General features: G+C 33.2%; 1 protein-coding gene across 1 annotated transcript in view; it reads left to right on the top strand.

Annotated features, from left to right (window-relative positions):
* Positions 1 to 267: 267 nt before the first annotated feature.
* LOC149795358 (uncharacterized) overlaps positions 268 to 20,084 on the top strand; it is a 121,059-nt gene continuing 101,242 nt past the window's right edge. The window contains exons 1-6 of the mRNA XM_089963783.1: positions 268 to 492; positions 1,405 to 4,138; positions 4,778 to 4,809; positions 5,178 to 5,340; positions 6,385 to 6,624; positions 14,233 to 15,537. Of these exons, the coding sequence (XP_089819909.1) occupies positions 268 to 492; positions 1,405 to 4,138; positions 4,778 to 4,809; positions 5,178 to 5,340; positions 6,385 to 6,624; positions 14,233 to 15,537 (4,699 nt within the window). The remainder of the gene's footprint in view (positions 493 to 1,404; positions 4,139 to 4,777; positions 4,810 to 5,177; positions 5,341 to 6,384; positions 6,625 to 14,232; positions 15,538 to 20,084) is intronic.

Raw genomic sequence — 20,084 nt, forward strand, 5'->3', positions numbered from 1 at the left:
ATCCATATCTGTCCATTGAGTTTTGCCAACCTGGATCCTGAATCCAGTTCAGATGTGTCTCTTGTGGTGAACAATCAAAAAGGTAAGCCAGAAAGAAATTCCTTCATCAGAAAGGCTTGAATAGCATTTTAGAAAGTTTTACTGTGTCATTTGATGAATCTGATCTGAACAATGAGAATACTGGGAACAAGAAGGGAACTGCACCAAACTTAAAGATGCCAAAATAACTCAACTACCCATTCCTGAAAACCCACGAAAGAAACAAATATGGGCTTGTCAAAGCAGTCATCAGGAGAAGTTCAGCAGAAAAGTCAGACATCAAGGGTACCAAAGGTTTCAATGGACAGGAAGAAAAGTGCTAAAAGAGACAAGGAAAAGGAAGACATAACATCGTCAGTGCAACATGCTTTAAGAAAACATCTGGATATTGTTAGACAATGTCAGGATAGTGTTGGAAGTAGTCACCCAACCTGCCACAAGAAAACAGGAAAAGTAAATTGTTTAGCCCCAAAACCATGTTTCCCTTTCTTTTCATTAACATACTTTTGTAAAAAGATGTAGGTACTCAGAAGTTTATAGTCACAGTTGATAGATTTATAAAATATCTTATTTGTTGTCTCTGTGTTTAAAACGTATTATATGCCACCAAGGAATGATGCTTTGTTTTCTTCGTAGTAATATAATGACTTCAAAATCCAGGAATTCAGACCTTTTAGTAATTTATCTTGATAATGTGTGAAAAACTTCACAGAGATACGTCTTTGAAGTGATCAGTGTAAACAAAGTGTTGATCAAAAAATAACTAACAAGCTGTGAAACGTTAAGGTGATTAGCATGTGGGCAATCATCACGAGTAATTGCTTGTATTTCAATACATCTCTTGAAATAAGTTTTCTCTTTCTTATTAATATTTAAAAAGTTAGGTAATAGTGGTCTAGGCCAAAGAACCCTTTTTATTGTTAACACTGCTATTTTATATTATTAAATTATTACATAAATTATCTTGGTAAAGACTTGGCATATTAAAAAAAAAATTAATTTATGAACTTTACATTAATAACAATTCATTTTCTTTTTCTTTATGCACAACAAGTTTTATAACAGTATAGACAGTTGTATTTGCCTTACCAAATAAAACTAGAAATCATTTTCTTTTACATATTTTCAGGAGCAAAGAGTGCACATAAAAATTCAGAGCAGTTAAACATTTTTTTATATGACTTTGTATCATAAAATCTAATATAACGAGAACAACATGTAAAATAATTTCTGTTTTCAAAATGAAGTATACACTGTAGAGACATAAAGTCACATAAACATCAACTCTTTTATTTTTTCTTTGTCATATTGTATTTTCAGTCTTATTTTTTAAGAAACCATAGTTAAAGTTCCATATCTATCCAGGAACGTTTTGTCATCATGGATACTGAGCCCAGTTCAGATGTGTCACTTGTGAATGATGAGATCGGAGAGCCAGAAATGAGGTTTCAAGAAATTACACAAATTCCTTCATCAGCTTGTTTTGAACAGTCTTTCACAATTGTTTCTGAGTCATTTGATGAGTCTTGTCATAATTATGAGAATATTGAAAATATGAAGAAGACTGCACCAAATTCGAAAGATACCAAAATGACACAACTTCCTGTAAATCCTGCAAAGGAAACTTATATAGGGATTTCACAGCTGTCATCAGCAGACGTAAAGCAGAAAAATCAAAACAAGAAGCCACCTCCTATTCCACCAAAACCGTCCATCATAAAGCATCATCAAACACTAAATAAAAGTGCAATTCAGTCTAAGTTTGTTACAGAAGATGGGATACCAAAGAATACAGAAGAAGAAAAATATCTTCTGAAAGTTGAACAAGATGCAGTGTTGAGATGGTCACTAGAAATTAAAGACAGTCAGCAGGAGTCATGCCAGCTTGAGATGGAAATGACAGATATAGCCAGACAGGAGAAAGAGGAATCTGTTGTTCAGGGAAATAGTTTGAAAATGGAACTTTCCAATTCATCCTCAATGGATATAAATAAACAAACTGTAGCTAGCGATATTGTTAAACAAATATCAAAAGAGGGTTTCCTTTGGGATGCTGTTGAAGTGACTCCTCATGCTTTGCAAAGGCCTCAAAAGGATACCGAGATTGATGACATAGAACAATTGTACCAATATGAAAAGCAGATAGGTGATTCTGTTCAACTGTCACTGATTGAGTCCCAGGCAGACAATACTGAGCAAAAGCCTCAAAAGTATGTGTATGTGGATGATGCTGAAAGAAGGCCTCAAATGGATAAAGTCCATGGAGGACTACTGAAGGATACTCAGATAGAAACTTTGGGAAAAAGTCCTCAGGATAGTAAGGGCGATGCTGAGCAAAGGCCTTGGAAGGTTAACGAAGTTGATTATGCTGAACATGAGGAATCAAGCAAGAAAGTCTCAGATTTGAGGAAGATGTTTGAAAGTTGTTCATTTGTTTCAGATGAGGATAAAACAAGGAAAGATGCAGAGGATGAGCTTCGCAATATCAAGTCATTTCCAGATGAGAATGAGCTAAGGAGTCTTACTCCTGAGATACAATTAGAAAAGACACCTGTGCCAAAAGGATATTGTAAGCAACCTTCAACAATGCAGTCTTTACAAATTTTCAATGAATCATTTGTTGAGTCTGGTCCTATCTGTGAGAATATTGGGAATATGAAGTTGACTCCACAAAACTCTAAGGACACCAACATGACACCACTAAACATTCCTGGACACTCCACAAAAGAAGCTTTTATGGACTTGTCCCAGCCATTATCATTAGAAGTCCAGCAGGAAAGTCTGAAAAAACGACCACCCCCTCTTGCACCCAAACCTTCCATAAGAAAGCAGAAGCAAAAATTAAATGAAACTCTGATTCAGTCTGTTCTCAGTTTGGAAGATGAGGCTTCAAAGAAAACAGAAAATCCAGTGGATGAAGCTCATAAAGATGCAACACCATCCACTCCACCACCAAAAGACAGTGCTATAATGGAATCTTTCAAACATGTTAGAATGGGGAGACAAATGTTGGAATCACCTGAGAGAACTCATCCATCTACACCTCCACCAAAGAGTTTGGCAGTAATGAATACATACAAGCCAGATGCACATACATACAAACCAGAAACACAACCATATGTAACTTCTAAGTCATCTGTTGCACTACCACCACCACTACCTCCAAAAAGGTTTTCAGATCAGTCAACAAATAAAAGTCCCCAAGGCGTGCACTCTTCACTCACTGGTCAGCTGCATGACCAACAAAGACCAGATTTACAAAGTCAACAACATAGACCATCTTTGCAAACATTGCATCTACAAGAAGATATGTCTGGAGCCCAGAGTACCACTAGTTACCAGAAACCACAGGGATCACAGGGTGATGTGCAGATGCCAACATCATCAGATGGTCAACATAACTTGATGCATGGTACATATGGACAACCAACCTGGAGTGCAGGGGACAGTGGGCAACCAATAAGTCAGCCAATACACACTGTACAACCACCTTGGGGTCCTCAGTCATGGGGTCAACCACCCATGCCAGTGGGTTTTCATGGATCATATGCGCAATATTGGCAACATTGGATGGCTCTTTGTGGATATGTTCACCAGTTTCCACCAAGTATGCAACAAGAAAATTTTCCAATGATGAATGCTGGGGAAACATTCAACAGACCACCATATCTTGCATCTCAAGAACCTCAAAGTGGACAGACATATAAAACTACTGAAAATCAAAATCAACATCTCCAGCTACAAGAAAAACAACAGCAGCAGAATCAACAGCAACAGAAACAGCAACATCAACAGCAACAACCAAGACTGCATGTTCCAGAAGGAGAGGCTTCAGGACAGGCCAAATATGAAGATCCCAATAGAAAACAAGAGGAACAACAAAAAGAGAATAAAGTAATAGAGAAAGCAAACTCAAAAAAGACTTCCAAGACATCAGGGGTGCCAAAAGTTGCAACTGATGGGAAAAAGAATGAGGATTCAACTGCTAAAAGAGAGAAAGAAAATAAAGATATATCATCTCCAAAAAGACCTGGACAGGATATTATTAAAAGTAGTCCACAACCTGCCACGAGAAAAGAGGAACAAAAACAAGGGAGAGGTAAATTGCTTAACCCTATGAACCTGTTTTCCTCTTCCATTCCTTTACTTACTTATGTAAACAGTTAGCATTTGAAATATGGGTACTCATGGTTTTGCATTGATAGTTGATGGATTTATATAATTTCTTTTTTCAAATATTAAAGCATTGTGTATGCTTTCAAAGAGTGACAATATGTTTTCTATGTTTAAACCTAATGACTACACATTTCAGGAATTCGGACTTTTAACAGTTTATCCTGATAATTTGCAAATTACTTCATTGATATTTTTGTCTGAAGCGTCATTGTAAAAAAAAGCATCATCCAACCAATAACCAATTAACCATGAAAGTTAAAGTAATCAGCATGTGGGTAATTATCACAAATAATTTTTTGTCTTTAGATGTATCTCATGAAATTCAAGTTGTTTTTTACTTAAATACTTAAAAAAAGATAAATTATAGTGGTTTAGGACAAAAATATCTCCTATATATATTCCTTTAAATAGCTTTATATCTTAGTGAATTATGACATAAATTTTGATGGCACAGATTTGATGTGTTAATTCTTTTCTTTATGCATGACAATTTTTTAAATGATTTAAACATTTTTATTTGCCACATAAAGCAAAGTACAAATTAATTTTTTTATGTCTTCAGGAGCGAAAGGTACCCATTTGGAATCAGAGGAGGTAAAGATTTCTTCCATCACATCGTAGCATTACATCTGTAATTAAAAATTAATATGCCAAATAATTTCTGTTCTCAGACTGAAAAACACACTGTGGTGAAATAAAGTAACACAAAAATAAGTTCACTTTACAGCTAAAAATGTGTCTTGTCCAATTCTCAGTCTTTTATTTATGAAATCATAGTTAAAACATCCATTTTTGAAGTTTTTGATATCAGTATCACACACCAGATATAACTGAACCTTGACAAGTGTCAGACTTGGACTTATAGCAGATGAATATGTTCACTGCTGATAACTCATAATCAGGTAGTTATATCTTTATACAAAACATTTCTCTGTAAATAACTAGAAGTCCTCTGATTCTAGATTGCCTCAAAACCAGGGTACATTATGGTAATTGGTTTGAGTGAAAGCACAACTGATGAGAACCTATGGAATTTTATGGAGGGAAAATCGGATACAAGTGTGAATAACATTGTTTTTGGTCCTAAGAGAGAAAATGCTGTTGTTATTTTTGAGAGAAGACCAGGTAGGATTTTCAGTAATTGATGAGGTATAGAGATGCAATAGTGCATGGATTATTGATTTAAATTATTGTCATTATTTACATTTTGTTTCTTTTTCATAAAAATTGCTTTGCATGTTTGTAAGTAATGAAAAAGGAAATTTTAACCTATATGTCAAAATTTGTGCAAATTTGTTTGTTGTGAAAATTTATTAAATTTTCTTCACATTCTGGTCAGCTGATTATTAATTTGTAAATTTAAATTTCTACAGTACATGATATCATGTAAGTAAAAGTTTCCATCATGTTTAGCATTTTCAGTGTTTCATGGGTTTATTTATATAGCCTGTTTACTTACGTGTGTGCATGTGTGTGTGTGGGTGTGTCTTTGTGTGTGTGTGTGTGTGTGTGTGTGTGTGTGTGTTACCATATATACTCACTTATAAGTGGGGTCCAGCTGCTAACAATATAGATTCTGGTCTGCCATCACATTATACACTGGCAGATTAAGGTCTGTGATGTTCTACAGATTACTCCTAACAAATTGCACAGACCTGAATATGTTGACACATTATGCAATAGTGTATATAGGTCTATGCAGTTTGCAGTTTGTCCAGGTGGATCGGACTTACAGGAGAGTATATATGGTATGTACATTTGTATCCATCCTGCTTTCTATCTTTTCTACCTCCCATCCATCCATCATCTATTTTTCCATTGTTATATGTTATATGCTGGCTATCTATCTATCATCAGTCTTTTTGTTGATGTTAGGAGGTTAATAGATTAGATAACATTATGTGCCAGTGGATCTAGGTCTATGTAGTTTGCAGCTGGAGTGACTTATAATTGAGTTTATACGGTACACATATTTTTATGTATCCATCTTTCTATCAGTTCTAGATTTCATACATCTACCATCTATATTTCCATTTATCTACCATTAGACTTTCTGTTGATATTAGGTTAATATTTGGATAGATAAAATATGGATATAAAATACCATGATGATAATGGATTAAATCATGTAACACAGACTAATTTTATTTGTATCATGTTTGATTACAGATTTTGAAAATCTTGAAAATAAACTATCCAAGAAACCACTTGATGGTAAATTCTTAGATGTGTTTGATATGCCCCCATCCACAAGCATAATCATGTCCACAAAGGAACCGAAAGAGTTCAGCAATGACTGTCTGACCTTGCATTTTGAATCCAAAAGATATGGTGGTGCAGAGTTAGTCAAGGATGGAATAAAGATAACAGAAGATGGGTGCTACATCATGACTTTCACAGACAGTGATGGTAAGCAATTTTGATGGCTGATAATAATGACTGCATTTATTGGTATATTTAGCCTGCACCCAATTACGGACAGCATGCACCCAATTACAGACAGCCTGCACCCAATTACAGATAGCCTGCACCCAATTACAGACAACATGCATCGAATTACAGCATGCATCCAATTATGGACATCATGCACCCAATTACAGCCAGCCTCCACTGACGTATCTGCCATCACAGTCCATGTACAGATCTGCTGTCATAAACTACTGACAGATATGCTGTCTCAATCAATAGACAGATCTGGCATCATAATTCATGGACAGATCAACAGTCACCCACAGAAAGATATGCAGTCATAATCCTCCAACATCTGGCAGCTGCAGTAGTTCATTTGACAGAGTGTCTGATGTATAATCGAAATGTTGCGGGTTTGATACCTGCTCAAGCCAGCCTAGGTGAGCTGCATCAATGTATCCTTGGGAAAAGCACTAAACTCTGCATAATAATAGCCAATACTGTGCTAAAAGTGCCATTGTTCGACCACAACTAAGACCCTATACCTCTCCTTCTGCTGTTTTCACACATAGAGTTTTTTTTATACCTTATGTCCTTTAATAAGGTATTGGATAGTAACTCCACACACAACCACCTTTGGCCTATTAGATGTTGTCTTAGGGACAGCTATACTATGCTATACTATACTATACTACACTGCACTACACTGCACTGCACTACACTACACTACACTACACTACACTATGATTCCTTATGAGAATATACACTGTCCCTTGAATTATCCTTAGACCATACCTACTCGTCCCTTTTGATGTACTTTTTCTATGTACCTATTTTAGAATATACTAATATATTTTATATATTTTCTTTATTCTCTCTATAATTTCTCACTTCTATTATCTCTATATTCTTTATATATGTTCTTCTGCTCCACTGTGGAAAGAACATTATGATATTTCTATAACCATTTTATACTTTTATAATTATATATATATATTTATATATATCCGCTCTGCTGTGGGAAGTACATTATGATATTTCTATAACCATCTTATACTTTTCGCTTTATAATTATATATATATATATTTATATATATCCACTCTGCTTTCTTTTCTTTTCTCTATGTATCAGCCAGCATATAACAAATGAAAGACTCCGAGCTTTAGCTGAATCAATTGAACAAATGCGTTAGCTGATATAAGAATCTTAATGTATTTAAACTGTAACCAAGTATATACCTATCTTATATCTATCTGTCTAATATTTAATGTTTGCATTTTATAATATTTATTTTATAATATTTATTTTTTATTTTCTATCGGTCTCCCGCTTTTATATTTATGTATATATATATTACATTGTTCCTTAATTTGTCCCAACCCTCTACCTAAAGCATACATTTCTATGTCCTTTCTCTATGTCCCTTTTTTACTGTTTATTAATGTTTATTTTATTATACTGTTCTTTTGTTATTCAGTGTTTCAAAGTATAGAATGAGTTAGAAAAGAATGTAAAAGATCATGTGACATCTTCTATGTCTTAGTTATTTTCACTATAAGAAAAATTACATCAAAGATATATATAAGTTTTTAAATATTTATTTAACATATTTACATAAGGCTAGAGCATGATTAATAAACACAGCTAAAGACTTAAAAGCTTAAAATACTAAAATGTTCACCATCATCATCCCATGTGACTGGCCCGAAGATTTTAATATACTCTTCACTTTTGGGATCCAAGGTCAGCCATTTGCATTTCTTTTCTGTGCATTTGTCTTGTAATCCACATACTTTACATACAGGTAAGTATTTGGATGACTTGTTCTCTTTTGGCAATGTTGGTACTTTGAATAGTGGATAATTCTTTTGAAATTCTTGATCATCTATGTCATCTTTAGTGATCATGTGATCATGTGATAATATTCTGCTATGTTGGCCTATGTTTTCTAACTGCTTTGATGATTTTTCTTGGCTTGTCTCCATTTGATTCTTTTTCTTGAGTTATTTCATCTGCTTTTCTTTTTCTCTCATTGATTATGTCTTTGACTGTGTCAAATACTAATTCCAAGTTTTTTTCTGTAGCTTTTTCTAGAAATATATATAAATATTCTGATACTGTTTCTATAGCTTCATTAATATCTATTCTTCCTCTCATTTCTATATCAGTCTGTCTTTTTGTAGATTGGAATCTTTGATTTTCTTCTTTTTGTATTTCCATTTCCTCTTGGATCTTGTCTAACGATCCTAGACTTTCAAACATAGTCTTGGCTGTATCACTGTCTTGTAAATGGAATGTTTCAGACAATTTCATCATGTTACAGTCTTGAAAGAGGCTTTAGTCATACTCTTTCTATCCTTGTCTTTAGAGTATTTAAAGCTAACATAAGATTATTGTTATTAATGTCTTGTTTCTCTAACCATGTGATCTTGAGTGTGTCTAACGCCAAGTAAGTAATAATCTTCTTGTTATGATCATCAGTGATTGGAATATTGGTATCTGTCATTTCCAGTCTTTGCTTGAAGCGTAGCGTTACATATCTTCTTAGCATAGGTTCTTGTTCTGTTGATGTAAACTCTTCAACAGTTGTAAAGTTATCAGCCAACTTGAGTTTACCTCCATCTTGGTTAATGTCTGTGAAAGTCCAATAAGGTCTAGCACTGGTAGTGTTATGTATATGTAATTTAATTTTTTGTTTGTTAGGGTTTTCTTTAAATTTGTATTACATGCTATTGTAATATAATATTATTTCCTGGATTTGATATTGTCCAGAATAGAGTTCAGTTCTGTTTGACCATACTAATTTATTTATTTTTTTGACGTAAACAACTAGTAACAGAAACTTTGTATCTAGTTGCTAACCTTGTTTCAAAATCAGTGACAGTTTTAATAAACAAGTTTTTTTTATTGCTTTTTTTTAGCCTTCTCAGAGTAAGAATCATTTAGTTGAGTCAAGGTCATACCTGGACTATGTGACATCAAGCATGTTCCAATTGATAAACAAACTTCTATTTTTTCTAGAAGGATGACACCCATCAGGGAATCTGTTTTGCATTTTATTTAGTCTTATAACTGATGTTATGATAAGAATTCTATCAGTTGGGCTTTTTAACACTTGAGATGTAAAGTTGTTTTATGTTATGTCCAATATGAGTTGAAATTTTATTTTCTTCAAATTATTGAATTTCAAGTGATTATTTTCCCTGGAAATACAAAAGTGCTCTGATAATTATTAGACAAAGACATTTACTGGAGTTTATGCAGAATTAAAAACCTGGACTAATATTTTCTGTGATTCAACAAGAGGCTGCACATCAGTACAATGCTGACTATTACAGATGTCATCGCCTTCCATCTTGGATTTTCTGTGATTCACTTAGAACTTTTTCATTGATAGGACTTGCATTTTTTAATTCTTGGATTCTTTTTGGATTTAACTCACAATACCATAAGTTCTTATTTCTTTTCTTTTTTTCACTTTTATTCTAGGGAAAAAAATATTTTGTTTGTTAAATTTTGCAAAGCTTGTTGTCTTCACTCTTTTCTGTTACTTATTTGAAGAGCATAGACTCATAACAGTAGTGATTAAGATATATCCTCTGCCTTCCTACACATCACCTAATACGTGATTGGTATTGTCTATCAGATTTTCATTTTTCCAGTCACTGAAAATCAATTGAGTTTCTCCATTGTTAAGGCTGATTCTGCTCACTCCTTGTGCATCATTCACTACAGATTTGCTGTTATGATTGAGACTGGCATAGAGTCTTTTCCTGCTTTGACTTATTCCATGAAAGCAAAGTTCTGGTAACTCATCCATTTTTTTTTCCTTTCTAAAATGAAAGTAGGTTTTGAAGAATCCTAACAAAGGTAGATAACTCTATCTTTTAATCCTTTGATATAGGATGATTTGATACCACATTACTGGGATCTCTACAGACTTGGAATAACTTCATATCTTCTTTGAAGACAATCTTCTTAAAGTTCTCATAGTGTTCTGAATCTTCTTCTGTAGATTCTGTATCAACTTTAGCTTTAATTGTTTCTTATATTATTGGGATAATAGTATGTAATGTCTTGATAAAATTAAAGTCTTTACATAAATAATACAAGACTTGCCTGATATTGGTCTCTGTAAATTTCCTGTGTTCTACTTTAAGCATATCCAATGCTTTATCAATGTATTCCAACTGTCTGAGCTTGATCTCTTGATTGTTCTTGAAACAATAATTCAGGGCTGTCTCTCTCTTACTTTCTCTTGGCTGTAAATAGATAAGACCTGATTCTTCTTTGGTTAGCCCTATTCCTTCCATGAGGATAAGCTTGGCACAAGTTTTTCTGAAGGCACTAACTTGTTTTTCTTTAGAGTTTATAGCTTCTAACATTCCATGAATATGTTTCCACTCAATGTTAGAGTCTGCATTTTCTTTTGGTCCTAGGAATATATTGTAAAGGTTATCATTACTACAGAAAAGTAACTTGATTGGATTTTGTCTTTTTCCTATAAAGTCTTTAAACTTTTCTGTGAAAACTTCCAAGTCTACATTATTATGTGTAATGGTAAAAATATAAGCTCTTGCTGGAAAGCTGCAATATTAGATTGGTTTCTCCAGTCTAATAGAAATTCTATAGATGAATCATAGTAATGTTCACTTTCAAACATCCTATACCGCTTATGTTATAATTATTAAATACAAAAATAGCAGAATGGAGCAGTTAAACAATTAAATTGGATTTTTAGGTTATAGCAGAGCATAGCTGTAATTATATTTATATAATTTTTTTTAGCAATATTTATACTTCTATTGGATGATAACTTAAAGCTAAAATATATTCTTGAAAAGGGACAGAAAAAAAAGGTATGCTTTAGGTACAGGGTTGGGACAATTAAAACTACATTAGATTTTAATTAGAGAAATATAGAATATATATCAGTTAATGTATTTGTTCACTCGATTCATCTAAACCTCGGAGTCTCTTATTTGTTATATACTGGCTGGTCTATATTCTATTTATAAAGTTAATAAAGATATATATATATATATATATATATATATATATATATATATATATATATATATATATATATATATATATATATATATATATATATATATATATAATGAATATTAATATTTCAATTCTTTAGATAATTTATATTATAAAATATAAAAACTGAACCAAGCATACAGAATTTGTAATTGAACTTTAAATTACCTATAGGAATTCAAATACTTTTATCTTAAGCAATGCCTTTTATATTTTATTTAAATTTTTATACATAACTCTTTATTTATACATTATATAGATTATCTAAGTTTTAAATAAATATATATTACTTATTGGATATATTCTTTATATATAAACTAATATATATATATATATATATATATATATATATATATATATATATATATATATATGTATACAATGTCCCTATGGTTGGAACTAAGACATACCTAATAATACCCATTGGTGTACGTTTTCTGTGTACCTAATTTAGAATATATACATTTTTATTTTATAATGTGATTTTAAACATACTTAATAACGACTCTATTCCCTTTATGTACATGTAAAGAATATCCAAAGGTGATGATATTTTCTTTCCTTATGTTAATATTAACATTACTTTTCTCTTAAATTCTTTAATGGGTTTATTACTTAATTGTATAGTGCCTTCTAACTTATCTCCCCTCCCCCTTCCGACCCACCACAAGAAAAATAAGCTATTTTTTATATAATTAGGAAATGTTAGCATTAATTATTATTTCTGTTTATATACTATACTAAATTGGGTTAGTGACATAGACTCTAACTTCCTAATCATATAGTAGTGGGGCAGAAGGGGGAGGGGAGTAAGCTCCCTCCTATAAGTTATTGTAGTTGGGTCAACCCAACTACAATGACTTAAATGAGTCCTCTTATGGACTCCTACCTCCCCCTTCCACCCCACTGCTATATGAAAACAAAAACTACTGACATCTCTGCATGTCATAATCTACTAACAGAGCTGTCATAATTCACTGACAGATTTGCAATCATAATACAAAGTCAATTCCACTGTCACAATCCAGGAACACTGAACAATCTGCAGTCATACTCCATGTACACCTAGATAAGTTTCTTTGATTCTGTTCATCATATGAAAAGTACACACCTCAGTATCATATGTTGGTCACAGTTATTATGTACACCATGTGCATTTAGCTTTAGGTTTCTTGTACCTTATCTGTGTTCAGTCATGAAACCTTAGATCTGAATACATCCTGAGGAGTACTAAATCACTATACTATAAGTAGGTCACTGTAATCTAATCCTACTTTTCATATTCCAGTGACTATTTACAACCATCTTTTGTGTATTATGTTATGGCATAATCCATTCATCAATTAACATTTATTTTACTGGTCCACAACTGTTAATTTGTAGAGAGTTTCATAAAATATTCTCAGCTATATATAATGACCAGACTGTTTCTTGCACAATTATCATATTCTCAGTCTCAAGGCCAAAGTCCTTTTCTAGAGTATAATCTTTGAACCACTGAATTTAATAAAACATTACCCAGTTATATATCATAGTCACTGGGTTGCCTCCTGTCTTAAAATGAAGATCACTTCCAGGAAAAATGCAATTCTGTGACTAATGTATCATTTCCTGGAGTACAAGTTTTGATGAATGGAAGGTATTTTAATGAACGTTTGGCATGTGAACCATAACCACACTCCGTCCTTCAAGGTCAAGATTATGGGAAGGAAAAATATAGTTCTATGACTTGCAACTTTTCTAAACATAGCTTTAAAAACAAAACAAAGATACTTAATGATGTCTTGACAAAGTACATAATTATCATGACTGGAGAGACTGGCAATTTCTGGAACCATGCCTTCTTCCCAAAGTTGAAGATCAGAGCAAAGGGAAATGTAAACTGTGCCTTGTTTGGAGTATATGACTTTTGAATTAATGAAACAAGAACAAGTTATATATCATAATTAGTGGGTCACGTGCTGCAGTCATGTATCTTGCCACAGTTTCAATGTCACAGCATGGAAATATACAAATCAACGATGTCTGTCCATGTTCAGGTAAAACTTTTGAACCAGTGAAGACATTTTTACTGAAACTTTAGTTTGTTATGTATCTTGACTTGACAGTGTCTCATGTGTTCAGTCATATCCCCTGCTTCAGCATCATGCTACAAGATAATGTTATTAACTGGACTGTTTCCTTATCCACTTTTTATACCATATGAATATTTTGTTTAAATGCTAATTAAGTCCCATGAGATTTAGGTGAATTTCATGGACCATGTTGGTTTAACAGTCATAAAATCAGGAGTTCTGTATCACCATATCTAAAAATATTGCTGACTGTGACCTACCTTGTATGCTTCATTGGTCTTCGTGATCACTCAGTATTGATAATTTGGCACTGAAACATACAAATATATTGTGTCTTAATAAATATATGCAGGTGAGTTTTGCTTTTTTCTTAAAGCTTTATTTTCTAGTTTTGATTTTATATCATTTATTAAAGTGTGAAGCTTAAAAAAATTTAACAATTGTGAATATTGTAAACCATGACACTCCTCTTGCTTATTTCAGATGTAGAACGAGTTTGTGCCATACAGCATCAAATAGACAACATCCCACTGAACGTGTCTCCATTTTACCAATGCAAGAAATGGACAGCATGGAACACTGCCATTCATGGAATTAATATCCCTGAGCCATTTGAACAACAAATCGATCCAGTACTTTTGAGATATCTGCAATCATTTCCCAGAGCTATGAAAGCAGTCCAGATGACCATGGTGGAAATGCATGCTGAGATTGAGCTGCAAGAGAATGCTGCGCTTGTAACTTGTCTTTTGAACCCAGAGGTCAAAGGATGCAGGAAGTTTATGACCTCATGGAGGAAAGATGCAAAAGAGCAATGGAGCAAGTTATTATCTAGCACATTTCAAGTTGAAAAGATATCCAATATCTCAGAAATTTGGGATGATTTAATGAATTTTGTTAAGTCTATGATTGAAGGTAAAGAGATCATGCTGGTGGAAGAAAGATTTGGAGATTACTTACAACTGATTGGGTTTTATGAGGAGGTGAAAACAACCCATGGAGAAGTAATGGACAAAAAAGGGAAACTTGAACACATTAGAAGGGTCGGGAAAAAAAAGATTCTCCTAAAGTCTGCAGCAAAGAAACATCTGCTTGACAGGGAAGGAATTTTTAAAAGGCTTATAGCTCAATTTTCTGACTTTGAGGTAGTTTTTGAACAGTCAGCTGAAGAAATTGTGCTGAGTGGTGTTCCAGAACACAGAAAGAGTGCTGAATTGCAGATTTATGAGGAACTTAGAAAATTTGATGAACCATTTGTAATCCAGGATTCCACAGAACATTTCAGTCAGTTCATTAAGGACATTGCTCCAAGAAATTACATTATTAAAGAGATGGAAACAAATGGTTTGATGGTGGATTGGGATGTTAGTGCTGTGAATGGCCATGTGTCTGTCTATTGTATTCCAGCAGACTGTGTACAACATGCTGCAACCCAGATGAAGAAAATGGTCAGGGAGATAAACATCCCATTGTCACAAGCAGAACAGCTCTTTGTTACCACTGAGGAATGGATGATGTATCAAGCACAGGCAGTGTCAAAATGTGATGGGTTAGTCCATATTGTTGTTACAAATGATCTAAAAAATGTCATCTGTATAAGCATTGAAGGCATTTTTGAAAACATCTTAGAAGACCTTAGAGATTTCATCAAAAAGAACACAGTTGTTGAAGACAAGAACCACTGTGATCCAGTTACCAAGAAATATGTGCAGGCTTTCTGGAAACCTGAGGATTACAAAGAAATAGAAAAGAATAGTAGAGACAAGCATCTCCAGTTAGCCTGGCAAGGTGAGTTTTACCATATAGGGGATGATATAAGCATGAAATCTGGTGATATGTCAGAATACCTAATTTTTGCATAAAAAATGGATACTTTAAAATATTATGCTTGAACATCATTAGATTCTCAGAAATGTAAATCATTTAACATTATAAAATTTTTGTTTATAAGCTAGTTTCATTATATGGTCATATACTGACTTGTAAGTGATATATTTGTAAATTTTGTTTTCACTAAATTTGAAATTATGTACAGACTTTAGTTTATGATTTACAATATATTTACATGATTTAGAGATATAGGAGAAATGTTTTTAGGATAATGTGTCTTTGTTGATTATCATTAAGAAAAACCTGTTCTAAAAGCAACACACAAAATTCTTGTACTCTGTCCCATTAGATCAATGATCTGTATGTGTGATGGATTAATATACAGTTTGTTTCAATACATTTTATTAAGTATGATATTTTAAACATTTGCTGTAAAATGCATGAATTTCCTATTTTGCATAACATTGACTCTTTCTTATATGACTGCTCTGGTTGCCTAGTGGTTAGAGCAGGAGGTTGTAGGTTCGATCCCTGGCCAAGTCATACCAAAGACTTATAAAAATGGTACTAACAGCTGCCTCACTTGATACTCAGCATTAAGAGGTTAGTGTTAGGACTGGTTGACCTGCTGTCAGGATAATGTGACTGGATGGGACATCATGCTACATGTCTGCAGCATGATGCCCCAGTGCTCGACATCACTATAAACTATCACACTGCAGAAATCATAGCAATATGACTGACAAATTGTTAAAGCTACATTAAAAATCCAAATCACACACATGCACACACTTTCTTATATAAACAGCTATATCATATTGTTGTGTATTAGAACATCCATATCCAGTTGAGAAATTGATGCACAACCATATCCTGTTTATATATATTGATACACTGCAATATCCTTTTCATGTATATTGATTATCTTGTTTATATATATAAATACACTGTCATTTCCTGTTTATGTATATTGATACTTTGCCATTTCCTGTTTATGCATATTGAAACACTGCCATATCCTGTTGTATATATATTGATACACTGCCAATCATATTGATACACTGCCATATCCTGTTTATGTATATTGATACACTGCAATATCCTTTTCATGTATAATGATACACTGCAATATCCTGTTGTATATTAATACACTGCAATACCCTGTTGTATATTGATACACTGCAATACCCTGTTGTATATTAATATACTGCAATACCCTGTTGTATATTGATACACTGCAATACCCTGTTGTATATTAATATACTGCAATACCCTGTTGTATGTTGATACACTGCAATACCCTGTTGTATATTGATACACTGCAATACCCTGTTGTATATTAATACACTGCAATACCCTGTTGTATATTGATACTGTTGATGTAAAATCCTTTCTCCCTCAAGAACAGAAAAAGATATTCTACAATGAATATATCATGCCACAACTTGAATATTGTTATTCTATCTGGGGTAATAGTGGTACAGAAAATCAAGAAAGATTACTGAAATTTCAAGAAAGAGCAGCTAGAGTTTTTCTGCATGCTAAATAAGATACACCATCAATAAATCTTTTTAAAACCCTTATGTGGCTTCCATTTCAGCAGAGAACTCAGTTTCAAATAGGTTTACTGTCTACAATTCCTTACATGGATGGGTTCCCGAATATCTTAAATGTAATTTTAAGTTTGTTGAAAATGTATGTATGTTTCAACTTACATCCATCTCAAACAACAAGTTCTATTTACCTATGCCAAATTCAGATTTTTATGAGGAGCTATGCTTTTTCTGGAGCCAAACTATGGAATTCCATACCACCTTATATAAAGTCAGCCAATACATGCCAGGCTATCAAAAAGCTTCTTAGTCAACATCCACAGAAACAATCATTTGTAGGATTATATTTAATTCATGGCCACTACTCTTCAAAACATTGTTATATCATGTATTCACTGATAATGTTTAACACATGTTCACTGCTACTCTTTGTATGAATCCTGTCTGTACTCATCCTTGAAGCCTTGTGCATATTTTATTGTAGCAGTACATCAGTTATCTAATTTTTTAATAGCATTTGTTGTATAAAGACTATTCATCTTGTAAAACTTGTGCATTATATATATATATATAAGAGCTTGCAGACTCATCTTAGATTAGGCTGAAAACATAACAAATGCAGTGAATGATATTAAAATGTTAGCATTAAGTGAACTATTATTTTTGTTCTTGTTGTTGTTGTTGTAGTGTTTAACGCCATTTTTCAGCACACGATAGGCTATACATGGCGGCCAGTATTAATGGTGGAGGAAGAACCCTGAAAAACCCAGGGAAGAACCACCGACCCACGAGAAGCTACTGGCAGGCTTTCCCACGTACCCACACTAGCTATTATTTTTGAGATTTATGATCAAAGTTTCAAACAATATGGCCCCTTTGTATCTCAATGAGCTATTTTATGCTAGAAAATAGGGCAACACTCCCAATTTAAGGTCAATTTCAGCTAACCAAACAGAGTGTGTTGCATACTATGTTCTATGTCAATTTTCAAGGTCAAGGTCAAGCCCAGAAGATTTGTGGTGTCATTTTAAACTTTAAACTACAGAATATATTTTAATGTAACGTGAATCAGTTATAGAGCATAATTAGAGATACCATGATTTCAGTTCCAAGAATAAGGTTACAGGTAGAATATTTGAACCAATCAAGGTATTTTCATGCAACTTTATCTTGTTGCATATCTGGACTTGATGGTGTCTTATGTATGCATAGTCATATCCCCTGCCCCAAAGCTCAAAGTCAAACACAAAGGAAGTCAGTGGCCTGCTTCCTAATATAAGCTGTCACATTTTAACTACTTCATATATTTTAATGAAATTTTTTCCAGTTTCACAGCTGTCAGGTTTGTGACTCTGAGAGCAAGGGCATTGGTAGGGAAAATGGCATGAGATGGGCATATAATGTGCTGTGTGGTATTCTTGTTACTTTAAGCCTCCTTGAGGTTAAATCATGTCTCATTGTTTTGGTGCCATGTTTAGTATCAAACTTGAGAGGGTTTCCCCATCATGTTTTTGCCATCAACCCATGTGGCACTAATACGAAAGCATGCATGCTTTGAGTATGTGCAACTTAGTCACCTTTGTAATGGAATTTTCATCAGTTCTCTGTGCATGGAGCCATAGCAATATAAGGTTAATAATGCATACAGGGAAAGATCGTGCATACATGCTGCTTTTCTGGAGGTTTCTTTTTTAACACAACTTTCCATTAATTTCAATATGACACATTTTGGTACCAAAGAACTCCTCACATGGATGTATTTGTGAAATAGGCATGGAATATGAGGAGTGTTCCACCTGCTGGAGCTTCACAGAGAGTAACACATGACACATACAGTAACATACATTATTCATTTTGCATCAGTCCTACATGAACTTATGAAGCAATAAAAAATATGTTCCCATAACAATCAGATCAAAAATACATTTTGACATCTAAAGAAATAAATATATTTGGTTAAAAATTTGAGGAGTATTCTTAGGCAAGTTCTATTTTGCCAGCTTCCATAAGAATCATTAAAACTAATTAGCAACCAGGTATAAAATACATGCTTTCACATATCCCACAAAAATACATTGGTAAAAATTTTTATAAAAGTATTTGATGAAATATTTATTATGTTATAATTTACAAACAAATGTATGTTTCTTGGTCCCTGTAAAAGCTAGGTGAGAAACATAATTTTCACACCTTCTTAAAAACCACTTCTTTTAAATGTTGTCAAAAGCTCAATTAATGTTGTTTTGCAAAGCTTTCATAGCAACCAAGCATCTTTGACATCAGCCAGGTAGAAACTTAAGATTCTTAAAACTATAATGGCAGTTTAAGTCAAATTCTAGAAATGAAAGAAATATCTTTTACAATTTCAGCAATTGCTGTATGTATAGAGAACAAAAAAAGTGTTTGCTAAAGGACCAGTCAGTTATTTTGGTTGAGAGGAGGGGAAACCTTGGATTTATTTTCAAACAGAAATATGTTTTCTCTATTATCTCAGGACTGTTAATTCTTTTCAAGTAATAGAACTGGATATGTTCTTTTTCCACAAATTAGAATGAGTTTGTAAAAGCTATCTGAAGGCTGGAAATTTATTATTTTGGTGTTAAAATATTTAAACCCCATCCCCTTTGAAAACTAAATGGGCAGTCCTGGAGTTCAATGCAAAAAGGAGAAAAATCTCTTAATCAAATTTAACCTGCAGGTTACTGCATTTTTTTACTGTCATTTTAATCTAAGCCTAGTCAGTTACTCTTAGTTCTTATAATGTCTATTTCATGTACCCATTGATAATTCTCTTTATTTTTGGGATATTTCCTTTTATAATATCATACCATTAAATTTGCTGTATGTGGGATTTACTTTGTCCATCTATATCTTCAGATCCATCTATCTTACTTATTCATCATAAAACTCCTTTAAAGAGTAAAGCTTCATATATTAACATTAAACTTGTAC

This window comes from Sinohyriopsis cumingii, chromosome 7, assembly GCF_028554795.1.
Source record: "Sinohyriopsis cumingii isolate HCF-2022 chromosome 7, ASM2855479v2, whole genome shotgun sequence".
NCBI lineage: Eukaryota > Metazoa > Mollusca > Bivalvia > Unionida > Unionidae > Sinohyriopsis > Sinohyriopsis cumingii.